At 40.5% G+C, this 17,816-nt stretch overlaps 1 protein-coding gene across 1 annotated transcript in view; it reads right to left on the reverse strand.

The window, feature by feature from the left end:
- Positions 1-17,816, reverse strand: part of ABTB2 (ankyrin repeat and BTB domain containing 2) — a 133,836-nt gene that overhangs the window by 41,943 nt on the left and 74,077 nt on the right. The window contains exons 2-3 of the mRNA XM_042813340.1: positions 6,020-6,166; positions 3,173-3,383 (exon numbers count right to left, since the gene is read on the reverse strand). Coding sequence (XP_042669274.1) covers positions 3,173-3,383; positions 6,020-6,166 — 358 coding nt within the window. The remainder of the gene's footprint in view (positions 1-3,172; positions 3,384-6,019; positions 6,167-17,816) is intronic.

The following is a 17,816-nucleotide window of genomic DNA, read 5'->3' on the forward strand; positions in this document are numbered from 1 at the left end:
GAGCCATCCCTCTCTTCACTAAACTTCAGATTAGTATTCAACAACAAGTTTTATACAGCAGGCTGCAAACTGAAGCACACGCAAATACAGAATAGGTCAGCACTAGTGGCCCCTGTTTGTGACAGAGATTTTTTTCAGTAGAAAACAAACTAGGATTCAATGTACGTCACAAGAATATTCCAGAGAGGGAGCATAAATGCACAAAAGAGTTTGCAGAGTTTGCAGCTGATGTAGCACAGCTCAATAAAGAATAAAAGAACTGCACAGCTTTGCCAACCCACATTAGGTGAATCAGTGCGCTCATCTATTAAGCCATAAGTCAGGTATCTTACATGCAGCCTCAACTATCTTTCCTCTTAAGCTAGGAATGAGTAAACTATCTCCTGTATAAAGTGCACCAACAATATTTTTACCACTGGCTATATTAAATGTTCACAGAGATCAATACATTAAGTCATGCACAAATATGCCCTGAAGCACATGAAAGCTAAGGCTGAAAATTATTTTCTAACATACCAGGCAGTATTAATTTCATTTTCAAGTTTAACAAACTTCTCATAGCCAATTGTTCAACCTCAGATTCTGTTTTTTTTCCTTCCCTAATGCCAGTTTTTGCTCCCTTTTAATATATCCCCTTTAATTTCCTTTACAGCTCAGTACTGGTCAGAAAAAAATTGCAGAAGTTTCTCTGACAGCAGCTGTTATAGGATCTAGTGCAGATTTTAAAATAGAATAGAGTTGCAACTTGAATTCCAAAAAAACTCCAGTACACCATGCAAAGAGAAATGCTTGGGAGCAGTTGGAGAAAAGACTGCACTTCTGATTGAGCTGGTTTATTACTAGTGTACAAAACAGGTAGCTGCATCATTATAATGAGAGTATCAAAAAAAAACCAACACAAATTAGAAAGCTTAATCTACACTTCTGCTACAAGGTGCTTGACAGATTCAGCTGTACAACTGTGAAAACTAGTGGTACAACTTGACAGAATGTGGCCCCCTGAAAGTTCATTTTTTGCAGTACGCTAACATGAAATGCAAAATAAGCTGTTTAGCACTAGAGAGAGCATTTGATCAGTGAACTCCCGAAAACAGAGCTACCAAGGGGCTGTGCATTGTGCAGCCAGACATCTTCCTGTATCTATTTTATTTAAATTTATTTAATTCTCCTTGGTTTTCACACAAGTAATCAGTTTCCTCTCTCATGCTGCAGTTATGCCCACAGATCTTTTTCAGTCTGCATTCTCTTTTGGGGAATGATCAGACAAACAGAAAAAAAATCTTTTTTACTTTGCAAAACAGTTGAGCTCCCAGATGAGACCTCAAAGAAGTCAGGCCACTATGAACAGTGATAAAGTACAGAAAGATAGTTCAGCATCTAAAGGAAAATAAAAGCAAGTAAACAGTGGACGTAGCTACACAGACTAGTAACATGCAAAATACTTTATCGGAATAGGCAACCTAGCAATGACAGCTTTGTGCTTTTCTCCTTAACTAAAGTAACACTGAGACTGCAGTTATAGAAGCTGCCTTTCACCCAGCAGGTTTTTCTGCATCCCATTCTGTAAAATCAGAGCCTTAAAAGAAGACAGTTCGGTCTACTGCTATTCTCAGAAAATCATCTCACTCCTAAGCAATCAGGCTCTGAACCTTAAGCCATCAACCACAGCTTTGCTGGTGAGGAATGCAGCTATAGGAGGCAGGCTTGGTAAAGGTCAAAGTAGGAGACAGGACTGACCTGAAGCATCAGAAACACACTGTCTGAGGACAGTGCAGACTGAAAGCAAAAACAAATTGGTTCAATAAAATATTCAGTATGTTCAATACAAGTTAAAAATAATAATTAAAAAACAAACAAACAACCACATCCACCCAGCAAGGAGGAGAGCAAAAAGTATTATAATCCCCACGTACACAGAATAGAGTAAGAAGAAAAAGGTGGTTTAATTTTTTTAGGTTTTTAGAATAAATTTTAAGGATGACATATGTTACCATGATTTCAAATCAACTTTAAAAGCAGGGGCCATTGGTAAAGCATAGGGTGCAAAGAAACCCACACTATTTGTAAATCTGCAGAGATGTTCTCCTCTATCTGCTCACCCATGCAACAGATGCCCTGCTTTCTTGGTTTGTGAATGTGGTCCATATCCCAGACTTCATCACTATCCTATAAAACTTCACAACCATAGGCTGCTTTTGGGATGGAGCTGGAAACAACCACCTGCCTGATGTCCAGCAGGCCAAAAGAAATCCAAAAGGTAACTTAGCTTAAGTATTGGCTACTGTTCATTGGAAACCAAAAATTGCATTTACGTATCATACACATTTCAAACCGGGGAAACTGATGCCCTGAAAGACTTAGGTCTCTCTGCAGGAAACAACTGCAAATTAACCAGTTACCTGTCTGCCTTTGAGCTGAGCCTTAGAGCACAAGAGCAGAATCTGCCTGACCTGTCAAGGAACTTGTGGTGAGGGCTCTGAGGGCTCCTAGGCTCTGTGCTGCCACTTGCCTGTCAGGCAGTCTGCCAAGGAGCCATTCAGGAAGGAAACTGGGGAGGTTTCTAACAGAAAAAAACATCCCACTGGAAAATTTCTGACCCACTCTAATAATGAGCCTACTTTCACAGTCAGGTATGATGCTGGCAGAAGGCATGGCAACCTACTGCATTTTTTATTTAGTTACTGGCTTCCTATATAAATTTCCTTCTATACCGGACACACAGCATCAACTGAAGTAATCTTTAAGTAAGTTTGGTCATAAATCCTTTTGAAATTCTGCACAGCAAATGACATTCCTCTTCCTGAGAATGATGACAATTGTTAATTGGTGCTATTCAGAAGGTAAAATTTTCTTTGGTAAGGTCTTTACTGCTTTAGGCAACCACATGTACTTTTGGCAGTGCCTCCAGACGAGCCTTGTTGGCAGCATTCAGTATATGCCTCGCTCGGAAAGATCGCATGAAAAAACAGCTCACTTTCCAGTTCCAATTCCAAGGCTTAGTAAACTTGGCAAGGCTAACAGCATAATCTGGCCTGACTGCAGGAATAACTGATGCCTGATAGGTAGCATCCTGCAAAACTGCCAGGGCTGTTCAGGCACACACAGTTCCTCAACAAAAAGAGACCTTCTTAGCCTAACTCCCCATCTACTAACAGTTCACCAGCCTACATACCGTTCATTGTTCAGGGTCATTCTTGGAGGATCGAGGTTGGGATTCTCCATAGACTCCATTTGAGGACAACGTAGGAAGTAGTAGAGAGTGTGGAGAGCATCAGGGGACCAAGAGATGGGTTGCTGCTGCCGAGTTTGCCGAATGGGGCTCATGCCTGGGCGAATGGTGTTCAAGCACTGCATGTGGTGCATTGCCCGGGATACCAAGTCACCTGCAAAAAGAGAAAGAGTGCAAAAGTCTCTTTTATTCATTCACACTGCTCCTTTAGTACACTCTTTCAGCTAAATCGAATCTCTCACTGCTGAGAGAAATGCCCTTTGTGTAAAAAATTCTTTTTATTGCACTAAGCCAAAAATTGCCCCCAAGATGCCGCTTCTTGCGGTTTGCTCTAAAAGGAATTTAGCTTTCTTTCAAACAAAAATCTATGAGTTAGGAAATAGAAAATGAAACTTCTTTCAGACACCATGCATTCGGAATAATAGCCTTCCACTGATTTTTCCATCCTGCTTTAATGCTTTCTTCTTCTCCCCACCATGTAAAAAAAGTTTCTTGCCTGCCCACAAAGCCTGTTTATATTTCTGTAAAATCATTATTGCTTATTATCATAAGCATAGCTTACACATGGCAAAGCCAGCATTACCAGTACAAATACTTTTTTTTCTAATCTCCACAATCACTATTTTATGTTAGGAGATTAATCTTATTTCTTTCAGCTGGGCTCTGAGGTTCAGGCACTTGTGACAAATTAACGATACATTCATAGAGAAACCTCTTCTTTTAGGAGTCTGATTCTCTCCTCCTCACTCTACCTGCAGCTCCCTCCTGAACAATAAGACATGAACCCCCTATTAAGAAGCTGAACTATATCATGCTGACTGTCACAAGCTGTACCATGAATTTGCCCCTGAGCCTTGTAAGAAGTGCAGTCTAGAAGTTTTCTGAGCTGCTGAGTCCTCTCAGCCTTTGAATTTGAGCCAACCTGCCTCTGTTTCAGAGTACCAGGAAAAGACTTAAAGGCTGCAGATTTATAAAATTTCACAGAGCAGTGACCCCAAGATAGCAGCTATGTAGAAACTCTTTAGTCACATAAAGCTGACATTTGTGCAATATATTTGCTTTGGGCACACCCTGTTTACTCTCCTTTTATTGTGGTATGTTACAAACAACATCAGCTTTGCAACAAAGGCTTCAGACACTACATCTTTGACTAGTGTGACTACCATACCACTGGTCTGAACGATTACTATACATAGCTAGAGTCTATTTTTTTTCCTTGAGAGAATCCTCTGTTGCTTTACAGTCCCCTACGACTCTCACAGGAAATGTTACTCCATTGTGCCCTACAGTTACAATACTGGGAAAGGATGGAACTGAAATAGTTACCCCATCTCAAAGCTAAATCCTGAGAAAATGCCTTGAAGTTACTAATGTGAAATATGAATTATTCTCACCTCTCTCTAAAATTCTTAGGAAGTCATTTGTTCTTTTATATCACAGCAAGACACTGAATCTGCCAACCAACCTCCAGCTGAACCCATCGAGTTGTAGTGTTGCACAGGTGAGGGGGTAATCACCACAAATGCTCTGTATGTCTGTACAACTTTATTCAGTGGTTCAGATCAATGCAATACTAAAAAAATCTCCACTTGCAGTTTTATCACTTCTTCACTGAATAGTACATTCAGACTTAAGGACCCATTTCTGAACGTCAAAACCTTCTAACGTCTCTCCCTTTGCACTTCAGCAGCTCCAGACTCTTTGCACTCTAATCTCACAAGAAAATTGTGAATGCTTTAGCACTGCTACTAACACAGAAACCTGCACATTACAGAAGAAATGCATTTGGAATTCAAATTTTCAGCTCAGAATAACGTTCCTTCTCCTTTGCACACTCACTCTCTTTATTTTTTTGGCAATGTTCAGCAAAATTAAAAAAAAAATAAAAAATATCAGCAGGCAACTGTATCAGGAGATCCATTCACTAGGTGTAATGACTAAGTTGGCCAAAGCAAGGCTGGGGGAAGAGAGAGAGGAAGCTGTATTCAATCACAGACCCGAGCTACAAATGTTCTCTTGTGTTTCAGGATAAATAGAGGTGTGTTAAAGGAATTTGAAAACCTCAAATTAAGGCAGGTTGCAAAATAAATGGTGAAACCCACAAACTCCTTACTGGCCCCTGACATTCATTAGCATTCACATGGTAGAAACTAAGAAAATGATGCCGGCAGAAACATTGCAAGAAGTAGACGAGGAAAACACAAATCATTTTTGTTTACTTTAAAAGAGCTTTATGAGTAGTCTAGGAATGAAACATTTCATTTGGTTAGCATTTTTAAAAAAAGTTTTGAAGAGGTTTTTATTACTGAAGTGCTCTCAACCTTTTTTTTCCCTCCGCTTTTTGTTTTTTAATTAACCAAAAAGCTTTTCCTTGAATAACTTGCACTCTTGACATTTCCACTGCATGAACAATAAGAAAAGAGAACCCTTCTTGCCACAAAAGGAGGTGCCACTGCTATGTTCCACAAAAGTACAAGAAAGCCTCTAGAGGTATCTAAGCAAAAGCATCCATCTTCTATTGGTACTAGCACCACTAATTACCAAGAAGCTGGAAAAGCCACATCTTATGAATCTCCGAGGTGAATTAAATATAAAGAAGCCTAACGAAACAACCTGATTTTCATAAACCGCACCACAAAACAATTAAACCTTACATAACATCGTCCAAATACTCCTCACACTGTCAACAGTGGCAATGCTCCCACTGACCTCAATAGCAGAGGGACCGGCTCTCCTGCTTCGTGGAAAGGAATGGAAAGGAACGCACAGTCAGTTACAACTGAAACTTACTCAATTCAGAGATGCTTCCAACACAAGTTGCCAACAGAGACTGCTCTAAAGTTCGGAGTTCCAGCTGGGCATAAGCATCAGCTCGTCCATCGCTGCACACAGCGCCGTCGTTGTATGGGCTGAAGTAAGCAGGCAGAGACAGCACACCTAGGGAAGAGAGTAAGAAACAGAGCTGTTACAAGTGAACTTCTGGGAGTAGAAAAGCAAGTCTCCGTACCGACAGCAGTGAAGCAGAGCTCAAACATATCTTCACCTTCTTCAGTCAAAGCACTTGAGGTCTTTAGAACAGTTCAAACAAAATCCAGTAGTGCTATAAATACCATTGAAACGGATGAAACAGCGCAACTGGGATCTAGGGAGCAAGGCTGGAAGTTTCTATAGCTTGTAAAAACTAGAAACTGCAGTTGAGATAAAGCTACATGAAAAGCTTTAATGAAGTCCCTCGTATTGTTTATATAAAAACTCAGCCGTGCACGTACAAGTTGCCTTTGAACAGCTGCATGCAGATTGCTAGATATAAGGGCCTAATTTTAAAAGGTGTAGAAGATAACCTCAAGTCCATCTGGGGTAAATGGTAGCTGTAATCTTTGTAACTCTAAAAATAAAGCCATAGGCCATGCCAGCTCTTTGAACCTGCATGCAGTTTCAAATATGCAGACTGTGGTTTTTATAAGCGTGAACCTTTGGCTTTGCCAAACTACGCCCACAAGTTTTGAGGTTGACTATATTCTCTATAAATGACCCTATATTAGAGAGAGAGATTAGAAAGGTAGTTATGTTGTACGCACGCCTTCACTGCACACACACTCCTTCCATTCTGAAGGATTTCACCTTCTTGCATACAAGACAGTTAATGCACAGCAACTGAATGGAACTAAGGCTTTACGAGCAGTTCTGTGTAGATGTTACTGGGACCTCATCCTACCTGGACCATGTCTGCCCTTACAACTCATTTGAATTGTTGACAAATTAGATTATTTAGATGATCAGGTTGGGAAGGGTAGCAATGACTGGAGATACTGAAAACAAAACTATGAGGCAGTTTCAAGCTAATTTGCAAGTTGTCTCTAAAATGGGCAGTCATTTTCCTTCTCCCAGTCACTCTTTCTGTCTTATATCTTTGCTCGAGCATGGTAAATCTGCAGCCACATTGCAAGTCAGCGCCCACACAGATAGCCAAATATATCCAAAATATATTGCCTACTGCACTCCAAAAAAACCCACCAAAACAACATTAGCTGATTGCCTTTTCTTCAAATTAGTGAGCTGAATTGCTTTGCCCTGTGGCCACAGAACTGCTGTGTGTAGCACAGAGGGAAAGGGGGACTGTGACCTCTACATCTAATGGGAGAAAGGGAGCAGGGATATGTGACCATGGCAGGATGGGAGAGGGAACACGATTCCTCTGGAGGCACCCTGCAGTGTGATCCAATGACACCCAACATGACACTGCATCCACAGTAGAGCAAAAGCTTTTTGCAGTCAACTCAGCCAGTGTTCTTGTAATACAGTGTGTTCAGTTGCAGCCATACTGCTAATTATGAATCAATCCACAACTCCAGCTGTAGCATATCCTCAGTCTAAATTTTCTGTGATTTTAGGCAAGGGGGCTTATAGCTACTTCTGCCTGCACTCTTACATCCTGTATTTTTGGTTTTTCAACTTCGATCCATGAACAGCCAAACCAATATATTTCAGTTTCAATCCACATTTCTTTCCCGTCTCACCTTCCGACCCCAGTTAAGTCTCAGATGTGGAGATACTTTGCTCATATTGCAGTGACCTCCTGTCACGTAGGTGCTGTGCTTGTCAAACAAAGCCCTCACCAGCTGAACTGCAGTGTATTGGGCAAGACCTTTGTTTCTTTGTCTTGAGGTTTTCTTTTGAAACTGTATGCTGAATTGATCTCTCCTATTCTTTTCACATCCTCTTCGCATCCTGCTTGGTGGTAAAGCCAAGGACTGCATCAAAAACTTCCTGGACAATCTGAGGATAAGGGAATGATTTATTCCGTTGTGTTTCTTCACTGTGCACCACTGTTAGTTAATGGGAAAAACTCTGCCAATGCCCTCTGTAACTTGAATAATTAGGCTCTAAGAGCTAGCAGAAGCGATACATTCAAACTACAAGAGCTTGCTAACTACACTGTAGCCGCCTATACAGAGCCTAAGCCACTTCCTTTTCCACGTTAGAGCTATGAGAGGATGTTTTAAGACACATGGATTGGATTTATGGCAGAGGGAGAACAAAAATAGACTGATTTGTCAAAAGTTTCAAATAGAGGCGTATAATTCTACGGAGGCGAAAACAGAAACTGGCAGTTACATTATTAAACCACTCAGAGCAAAAAAATAGGGTGTTATTTCCCCTGCCAGCCAGTTTCAGTTGGTTCCGTTTTCTAAAAAGGAATTTAAAGTACAGATTTGTAGAATGATTTAGATTGGCCCAAATGCGAAAGTACACCCTCAGTTATTTGGTTATTTGTTCACCACGTGCCGTGGGTAAGAGGAAACAGAGATGATTTATTTACTTTTGGAGAAATTGCTCGTACAAGATAGTTGTGGACAAGATTTATGCTCTCACCTGCTGTGTTACAGTTGAGGAATATCCTCAGTGTACCAAAGAGAAAGAAGGAAGTTACTAAGCCTCTGGCCCTGTGACATCACCTGGGATTTTCACAGGATCATGGTAGAGGATGAATCAGGCCCTCTTTACAGGAGGTTCCCCAAAGGCTCACCTGGTCTGGCAGTTCTCATTAGGTTCTGAGCAAACCCAGGAAGTGGAAATTACATCTCAGTGCTGCAATTGAGACTGACTAAGAGCAGACATGGGACAGGCAGCAAAGCAGAAACTTAATCCACAATTATTACTGAAGAGCTTTCTGGCCCTCATCTTGCAGTGCACTGATGATTATTTCTTTTTCCATATATTTCCACTAAGTGTAGAGTTGGAAAAGCATCACAGTCATTCTTTAAATCAGAAATTCAGGCTCAAGAACATCTGCAGTCAAGCCTGGACTACTGGTATTATAATTAGGAACACAACTTTTTTTTCTTTTTTTTTTTTCCTAATTGGTATTAAAAATTATTTGACAGTAGAAACAAGTGCATTGCAATGTCTTCTTGTCCCCCCAAATGGTGGTATCAGCTCTCCTCCCACTGAAACCAAACAATTTGTAGATAAAAGATATTATGAAGGTAGAGACGGTTTCTATTTATACCTGGCATTTGCATTTCTGTATTTATTTTTATTTTTTAAATATTAGCAGCAACACTGACTTCCATCTTGGCTAACTAAATATGGAAAACTCTAATTGAAACACACCAATTAATATCTAACCACTCTTAATGTTTGAAATCATGGCAGAACTGCTGATTTACATCCTGATGTTCAAGAATGTTTTTTTCCCCACAAAACAACAGTGTGGAACAGCACCTAATCACTGTGCAGAAAGAGCCATTCAGACGTGTACACCTCCCTTCTTCAATTATCTAATGTGGGCTATGTTGAGCTTTATACATTTCTCTGGCTGTATCCTGGCACTCTGGTTACAAATTTTAATTACTTAATATTTTAAATAAGGATCTGAGCCCAAGCAAAGTTAGTGAGAAGTATTAATCTTAGCATGGCTTACGTTAAGCCTAAAGAGCAGAATAAGTTGAGAAGTCACTTCTCTAGGATGGTGTGAGGCAACACCCCATAACAGCCCAATTGAAAGCACGTTCATAGTGCTGTGATGAAGGCACAGCTGGCTAACAATTTGCTGCTGATATTTCCATAGCCTTTGAAATAGCAGCTGGAAATAAAGGCATATTTATTCTAACTCAGTTAATATAGGAAACCTGTTCATGGGCATTTGCTGCCAGTGATCTTAAAAGGCTTCACAACTGGGTGAAATTCCAGTTAAACAGTTCTTTAAAATGAAATTATTCTGCTTGCCCACAGATTTTGAAATTACTGTCTGTAATCTGATGCTTTTTAACTATAATTGACAATGTTTCCAAAGTCTGAGCAAGGTCCAGGGAAAAAGAGTGTTCACACCCTTGGACATCTTTCTACTTTAAGAAGTACAGCAGCTCTGCTGAGAGCTTTGGCTGTAAGGTGACAGCTCATGAGATGACCAGGGCTGCACACACTGTTGCTTAGTTTCCTCGAGTTGGGCAATTGGTCCAACCCTCAAGCAAGGAACTTTTGGTAAGGTGCCCTGCATCAAGCCCAATGCTCTCTGGAGATTAAGAGCCTGGCATCAACGTTTGCTCTTTTGATATCAAAATACAAAGAAATGCAAACACTTTTACCTTTATAATTGGAACATTTTAAAACCTTTTTTCAATTAACTTTTAAAGTACCCATGTCATCTTCACAATTTGCTGTTTGTTTCATGAAAAAACAACTATCCATCATTTTTACCTTGCTGTAATCATTTTCCCTGTGCTTTCTCTACTTTAATCTAAATCCTTCATGCTGGGACACAACTTCCTAAAGATTAACACGTCAGCTGTTTGAGGACTTTCAAACACTTGCAAGATGTCTGGAGGTTAAGATGGGGCCACTCACAAGTGACAAAGGGCCAATGAGGCTTGTCTGCAAAGCACTCCAATTCTGCTGTCTGGGATTCCACACAGAAATTGCCCAGGGTACTAACTCCATTATTTCAGTAATGTAAAACTTAACATCTCAGGAGCTGGCTGTATTCATGACATCTTAGGCAAAGAATCAGAAATATAATTAGGATGGAGCTCACACTGCAAACTACCAAGCCAGAAAAGTACACATTTTTTTCCCCCTATGATAAAAAAAAATAGAGTCTATGAGACAATACAATGTCCATTGATTTTTGCCTTTGGCCAGAACAGAAGTGAGTTCCACAGGCAAGCATTCTCTTTGTGAACTGTGTGTGCACTGCATTTAACAGTGGGGATCTTTACTGAATGATACCACAATACAAACAGGAGACATTTCTATTTGACAAAACCAATTAGAAATGAAAGACATTGGAACATTTGGGTTCCTCTTCAAAGCTTACGGACTATTTCTAAATGCCCCTAATGCAAAAAATCACATACATGAAGTCAGAACTGCTGTCAGTATGACCAGAACTGCTGTGCCACAGAAGCGTCTTAGGAACTTAAATACAAGGAAAAAAATATGGCTTCAGTTTTCAGCATCAACATATTTCTGCAACATTTGGCTTGTGATAAAATCTGTAAGAAACATTCTCAGAGGTGAGAATGATAACTGTTCCCAATGAGCTGAGCAGTGATTCGGAATTTTGAAGGCAGACAGCAATGACCTGACTACACTGAACAAATCCCACTCATTTCAATGCACCCAACTGTGATTGCAGTTCCCACATTGGAATTTGGCCGTGACACCAGGATGGCTGTCACCTAGCACAAAGTCCTACCATTCTTCATGGCAAGGAGCATTCAAGACTTTTCTTCGGTTTTTTTGTTTCCCATTCTACCAAGCAACACAATGCCACGTAGTTTCCTCTTGCCAATCAACTCAGTACAGACCTAGGGCATACAGTACCACCTAGAATTAATGCCAACTCCTGATACTCTGTTTTCTCCTTGCCAAATTACTATCATGCACTGCTACAATTGACTCTCTTACTTTATGAAATAAGACAGACTTATTCTGAGAAAAACTAAAGAAACAAACAAAAAGCTTGAAATAACAGGCAACTAAAGTGTTCCTGATATAGCAAACTGAAATCTAAACACATCAGGCTATATAATCAAGTACAGTCATGCTACGGATTGTGAGAAAGACTTGTGATCAGGAAACAATACATATAATTGCTAACATATAGGAAAATAATATGCTGCTATAAAGCAGGCAGGAAACTCTTTCAGTTTGTCTCTGTCAGCAGTATGAAAAATCAAACAGTTCCTTGTATCTGCATACACACTAAACAGCAATACTGAATTGAAAACAGGAGAAAAAGCAGAAGAACAGAAAACTTCAGAACACAGAAAGAAGATTTTTAAGTATTCTGCAACTGTTGAGCTGAATCTCCCTGCTGAAGGGCTGCTTTCCTAACTGCATCATAGATGGATCCAAGGGATTCATTCACACAGCCATTAACACAAGTTCCCTGGTCTTGGTCTAAGTGCCTGGAAAGACAATGTCTCCTTCAAATCAATTTTTCCATGTCTTTATTCACAAACACAACTAGACACAATTATCAGTTTACCTTAAAGGAAATCTCAGAGTTGTGATGCCATCTGTGAGGACCATGACTTCAGGTGCACCGTGGCATACCAAGTCATGGAATGAGACCAACCCAGCTGCCCCATATGCCCTGATACACAGCATGAGCCCTATCGGCAGCAAGCAGTTAAGAGGCAAAAACAAAAGCTTAGGGATTGGGCAGAAGAATGTGCAGAAATTTGTACAACAGCCTCACACAGCCATTGGGCTTGAAACACAATATGCCCACTCGCTATCTGCCTGAACATCAGGACTGTTACTAGAGATGCGCTGTCTTAAAGCCTACACTCTGGTCCTTGCTGCAGGCACTACTTGACTGAAGTACCAGAACACCCCAAAACAGAGTTTTAAAGCACCCTCACAAGCCACTACCCCTTTGCTGCAGTCCAGGGCACTGCAGTACGTCATGTTCCAAAAGCAGGTCAGAGCAGTAGAGCTCTCAGTATTACAAGAGTTAGGAAATCACTGCTCTGTGTACACCACCAGAGGAAGAGCAAAAGACTATTATTACAGGTATTACAAACCTTTAAATGTTTCTTTTCTCCTAAGTAACTGTGTATTCATAACCACACCTACAAACATGATGAATACCTGCCCCACTTTTGCTAGGAAAATGACGGAATTGCGCTGAATGCTGGAGTGGAGAAGGCAGGAAGTATCTATAAGAACAACTGCATTCGAATTCATCTGTGACAGACGGGACTGAAAATGAATATAAATGTAGGAGAAAGGCCTGGGTTTAGTACTGAGTCAGTACTTATTGAGTCATTAATCCCACTTTCATATCCCTGTGGTCTTCTGGACAACCACTAGCCTGGCTTGGACTCAAGTGCTTAATTGAACAAGAGCTCAAGGGAATATGTCCTGAGTTTATATTGTAATAACTGCCAAAAACATTGCAAATTTTATCGTTAGCAGCAGCAGCATACTTTGCAAGATAAAAGGTATCAGTGGTTTTATGAGCTGGTGATTATCCTCATTTCCATTTCTTCAATGGGGAAACAGAGACAAAAGGAGAAGCAACTTTCAAAGCTCATGCAAACCAAACCAGAACCAAATCTTTGCATAAAGTCCAAATCATCCAGTTCAGAAACTCTTTGGCATTAGACCTTCCCTGCATGAAACCAGCCAACACTGAGCCAAAGAAGGAATACAAAACCAGAATGCTGTGCCAAAAAATGAGCACAGTCCAACAGGAAGAGAAGACGTACCATTAGCTGGCTGTGTAAACTCCAACGTGTCCTAGTTCACTTTTCTGTAAAATGGGGATATCGCTTTATTCCTGTTAAGGGCACTCTGACAGAACAACTTTATTGTTTCAGTTCTTTCTGATTTTACTCTTTTATGCTGTTTAACAGCACCGTCCCCATTTCCTGTACATGTCAATAGGACTTTTTTTTTTTTTTTTTTTTTTTTTGGTCCCTTAGCAACAGTACATGTTTCATTTACGTAGCCCTTTTTACCTTCAACAATCCCACAGTGCTCTGAGACACAACAGCTACCGAGATGAAAGAACACAGTAGTAAGGCAATGTGTAATTCTACATCAATGGGGCTTATGATACAAGAAGAGAAGCTTTATCCAGATGATGGGGTTAAGAAAGGCAAAATAGATTCTGGTGTGGATACAACGGTGGGACAGTTATTCTGACAAACATGGCAAAAAATGTTGTATGAATATATGAAAGGTATAAACAAGAATATATAAATATTTATATACACAATAGCATCTCCTCAAACACTGAATCCTTTAGTATCATTACTATGAGGATCAGTGAGAAGAGTTAACTATCATCTCCTCAATCACCTTGGAATTCCTTAGATGTCTCCAATTTAGTTCCTTCTGCCATAAAAACAGCTTCAATTGGATTAACCAGGAGGATTGTAGCTTATGCCTAATAAAATTGCAGGCACTAGCCAGTGCCCCACTATCCTCTTACAATGCTCCCTTCTAAACCACTCCTTATTGTTCACTGTCCTTCCTGAAATATGGTCTTTGAATCATGCCCAGTTCTCCAGATGTGGTCTGACTAAGCTCTTTGTACATGCCATAATGACCCCTCTTTACTTGCCTTCAATTCTTCTATTTATACATTACATGATCTGTGTGCTTGCCAAACACGAGGAAGATAGTAAACTTACATCCTCTGTCACCCCCAGTTCCTTTTCTCAGGAAATATCTAGATAGATAATCTGACCAGGACAGTCCTCCAGAATAACCCTTCCAGTCTATCTACCACTAGCACCAAGCACTCCTTCTGGAGTAGGAGGATGCTTTCTCCAGAGCAGAGCACAGTGCAGATGTCAGTGCCCTAGGAGCAGAGTGAAACGTTATGCTGTGTGAGCAGGGCACAGCAGGCCTCCCCTGGCAGGGTGGTGACGGGGAGGCCCTGGTGCTCCACCAGCCCACACAGGATCATCTTTTCAAAGTATGACTCTACACGGCCCCTGCCCATAAACTTCTTTGTACATATAAGCCAATGGCTTGATTAAAGTCTACCTCCATTAGACTCTCCTGGCTGTAGTAAACATGTCATTAAAATAAAATTCTAGGTACTGTGGTTACTTGCTAATAAACATCCAGACTGCAATTATATGAGTCAATGACTTAAAATATAAGAGCCACTTATTCTATGTGCATTTTAAAGAAGCCATGAGGAAACAGGAACCCAACAATAAGCAAACTACTGCTCTAAAGGACAGGACTTTTTACACGAGTCAAGAGCTGTCTCCATCAGCTGTCAGCAGCAGAGGTCCTTTGGTGCACATCTGATCAGTTTTGACTTTTGCCAGGTTGAAGCAAGCTTCTCAGTTCTACACTGACATTTTACCTAAGGGGAACACAGCCCGGTCCTAAGACCATAAAGTCTGGCCTCCAGAGGGCATGGGTATGTGAGCAGGACTCCAGACGCACAGTGCTTGTAGCTGGTAACGATTCAGGGTTTGACTCACTGAGCAGACAACACAAAACTTGGGGTGGGTATCTTTGCTAGTTTGCAACAAAGTAGACAGGAAAGCACAGACTTAATACCTCATCTCCAATGCTGTCATCACCACAGCTACAATAATTTACTGGTCAAATCAGCATTAACTTGCATGAAGCATTTCGCCAATTTTACCCCAATTTTTAACCAGTTTTGCCCAACATTAGCTTTGGTCAGCCAAAGTTTTTAGGACAAGTGTAAACACAGACCTCCACCACACAGATAACAATTTTTGCGTTAGACATGTGCCATTAGACAGGTCTTATTTTCTAAGAGTGTTTTGGTAGCGTTACCTGAAGTTTAGCACTACACGCCAACAGCAGAAGTGCAGTTGAGGAATTCTACTTATTCACCAGCTGCTGAATTTTCTTCTCTATCTTTTCAAGTTCAACTGTTCCACACATTGTCTGTAGTATTGAAGAACCAGCTCTTACCATCTACATCCATGACTTTCTTCATTGCTGTATCCCACTTGGTCCAGCTTCTAGTACCTGTTCTATTCTCTGTTTTGCTGCCTGTATCCTTCTTTCTTGCTCATCCATCATCTATTCATCATCACCATGTTTGCAGCTTTCTACAGCTCAGCACCAATTACAAACAAGGGTAGATACAAAACCTATTTTTGAAAGTACTCTTTGGGGTAGCAACAACGTAAGAATTCGACGACAGTTTTAAAGCATGCAGGGAAAAAAAAGGGGGGGAAAAATATCTCCACTACAAAGCTCTGTCCTGTATCTCACATTGTATAAACGCCAAATGCATTTCAAAGTCTCTTGGTTGCAGCCATTTATAGTTTGTATAAAAAGCATAACTTGTACACTTCCATTAGAGCCCTAAATATAACTGCCCCAAGCAAGTATTCACTTCTCAAACAGTACGTCTTTGAATTTTGTTTTCAAAAGAATGCTGTTGCCATTATATTATTTATAGAAATTTACATTAAGATCTTGGTTTAGAAACTGCTCAGATTAATGGATCCCCAGCATTGTTTTAAAACTTGAAATAGCTCTGAAGAAAAGCAGGTTGCCTGTGTTTTTATTATAGAACAGCATCTTTTTTGCATAAGCATAAATAGCAGCACTGTTTACAGTTCTCAGATGGGGTGGGCGTGGTTCCCTCAAGAATCTCAAAACACTGCCACATGTTCCTTTGGTTTTTTCTTAAATATGGCATCTGCGTAGAGGATGAAATTTAGAATCTCCATGTTCTGATGTTTTTAAATAAGGAGAATGCATGTTTATATCTTCATTACACAAAATGCACCGTATCTGTAACTGATTCAGTCATGTAAAAATTCATTCTGCTGGTGTGCTATCTTCCCACAGCTTCTTGAACACAATAATTCCAATCGTGCCATTTTACACCGTGCAGCATCCGAAAAAGTCAAATTCGGCAACAGGGAGAAGAATCAGGCCATTGCCAGCAATTATTTTCTTGACACTTGTAACAAAATGATTTGTAGAGGTGACCAACCTCCTTCAGATAAGATGATAACAAACAGGAAAACCTGCCTTACTGCAGAAGTAAAAGGGAAAGTATTTTTTAGTAGAAGACAGGTTCTCATTACTTAACACAACTGCATTCATCGAAGGACACTGACTGTGTCCCCAGAAGCAGCAACACTGAACAGCTCTCACAATGAGTGCACATGTGCCACAGCAGCTCTGGCAAGAGTGCTGCCAGCATTCCCAATACAGAAGTGGCTGTTCTCACAGACAGTAAGAAAAAATAATTCAGTGATTTCTATGAGAGAGAGAACCAAAATCATTTTCTTTAAGTGCTGTGGAATCCCTGCTGCTAGCAGCAAAATAAAGTGGCATTTCTTGTGCTTTTTCCACAAGGGCAGTTCAGTCCCATGCCTATCACTGCTGGCAAATTCTGAGGGATCCACATGGCAGGAGGCAACCTCTGGAGTGCCTACAGGTTACCTGAGACTGTGAGGCCCATTCTTCTACACACCTTGCAAAATCAGGAAAACCGAATTAATCTGTTGAGCATTCTTGAATTACACTGTAAGATAAAACAGCTTGCAGAACCACAATAATAGGGACGATCTGAGCAAGGACACAAACTGGCAGCTACCAGCTAGCAGGCAGACATGCTTCACTGTGCAGAGCTCCTTCCTTTTTCAGTTAGCACAGGTGCTCCAACAATGAACAGGGATGCTCCTAAATTCCTGTGGAGACATTCTGTGACAGTGCCTGGCATACAGATTACAGAGAACCTTCCAATAATTCTTAGGAAAGTAATAGAACACTACATCTCAGAAGACACTTTGATAATCTCACTGACAAAATAATTTCACTGCCTATAAAACTTCTGCACTCATCAGACCATAAGATAAAATTGATATTCTTTATTTTGTTGCTTCTCTGCTGAAGCTAGGCTATGCTGCTCCACAATGCAAATCTCTCTTAGACAGCAACGTGCAGCATCTCTACTGCTGTGTAGCAGAGGTGTGCAAAACGGAAATACTTGAAAAGCAAAGGTCCATACCATATAAACAATCCCATACTACCTAAGCAAGCAGTTTTGGATCCAGATGTTTATATGCAAGCACTATATTCTACTAACATTAATAGCTTTGACTATTGC

This window comes from Centrocercus urophasianus, unplaced genomic scaffold (genome assembly GCF_019232065.1).
Source record: "Centrocercus urophasianus isolate 14NV4802_14NV808 unplaced genomic scaffold, USGS_Curo_1.0 seq_14, whole genome shotgun sequence".
In the NCBI taxonomy this organism is placed as follows: domain Eukaryota; kingdom Metazoa; phylum Chordata; class Aves; order Galliformes; family Phasianidae; genus Centrocercus; species Centrocercus urophasianus.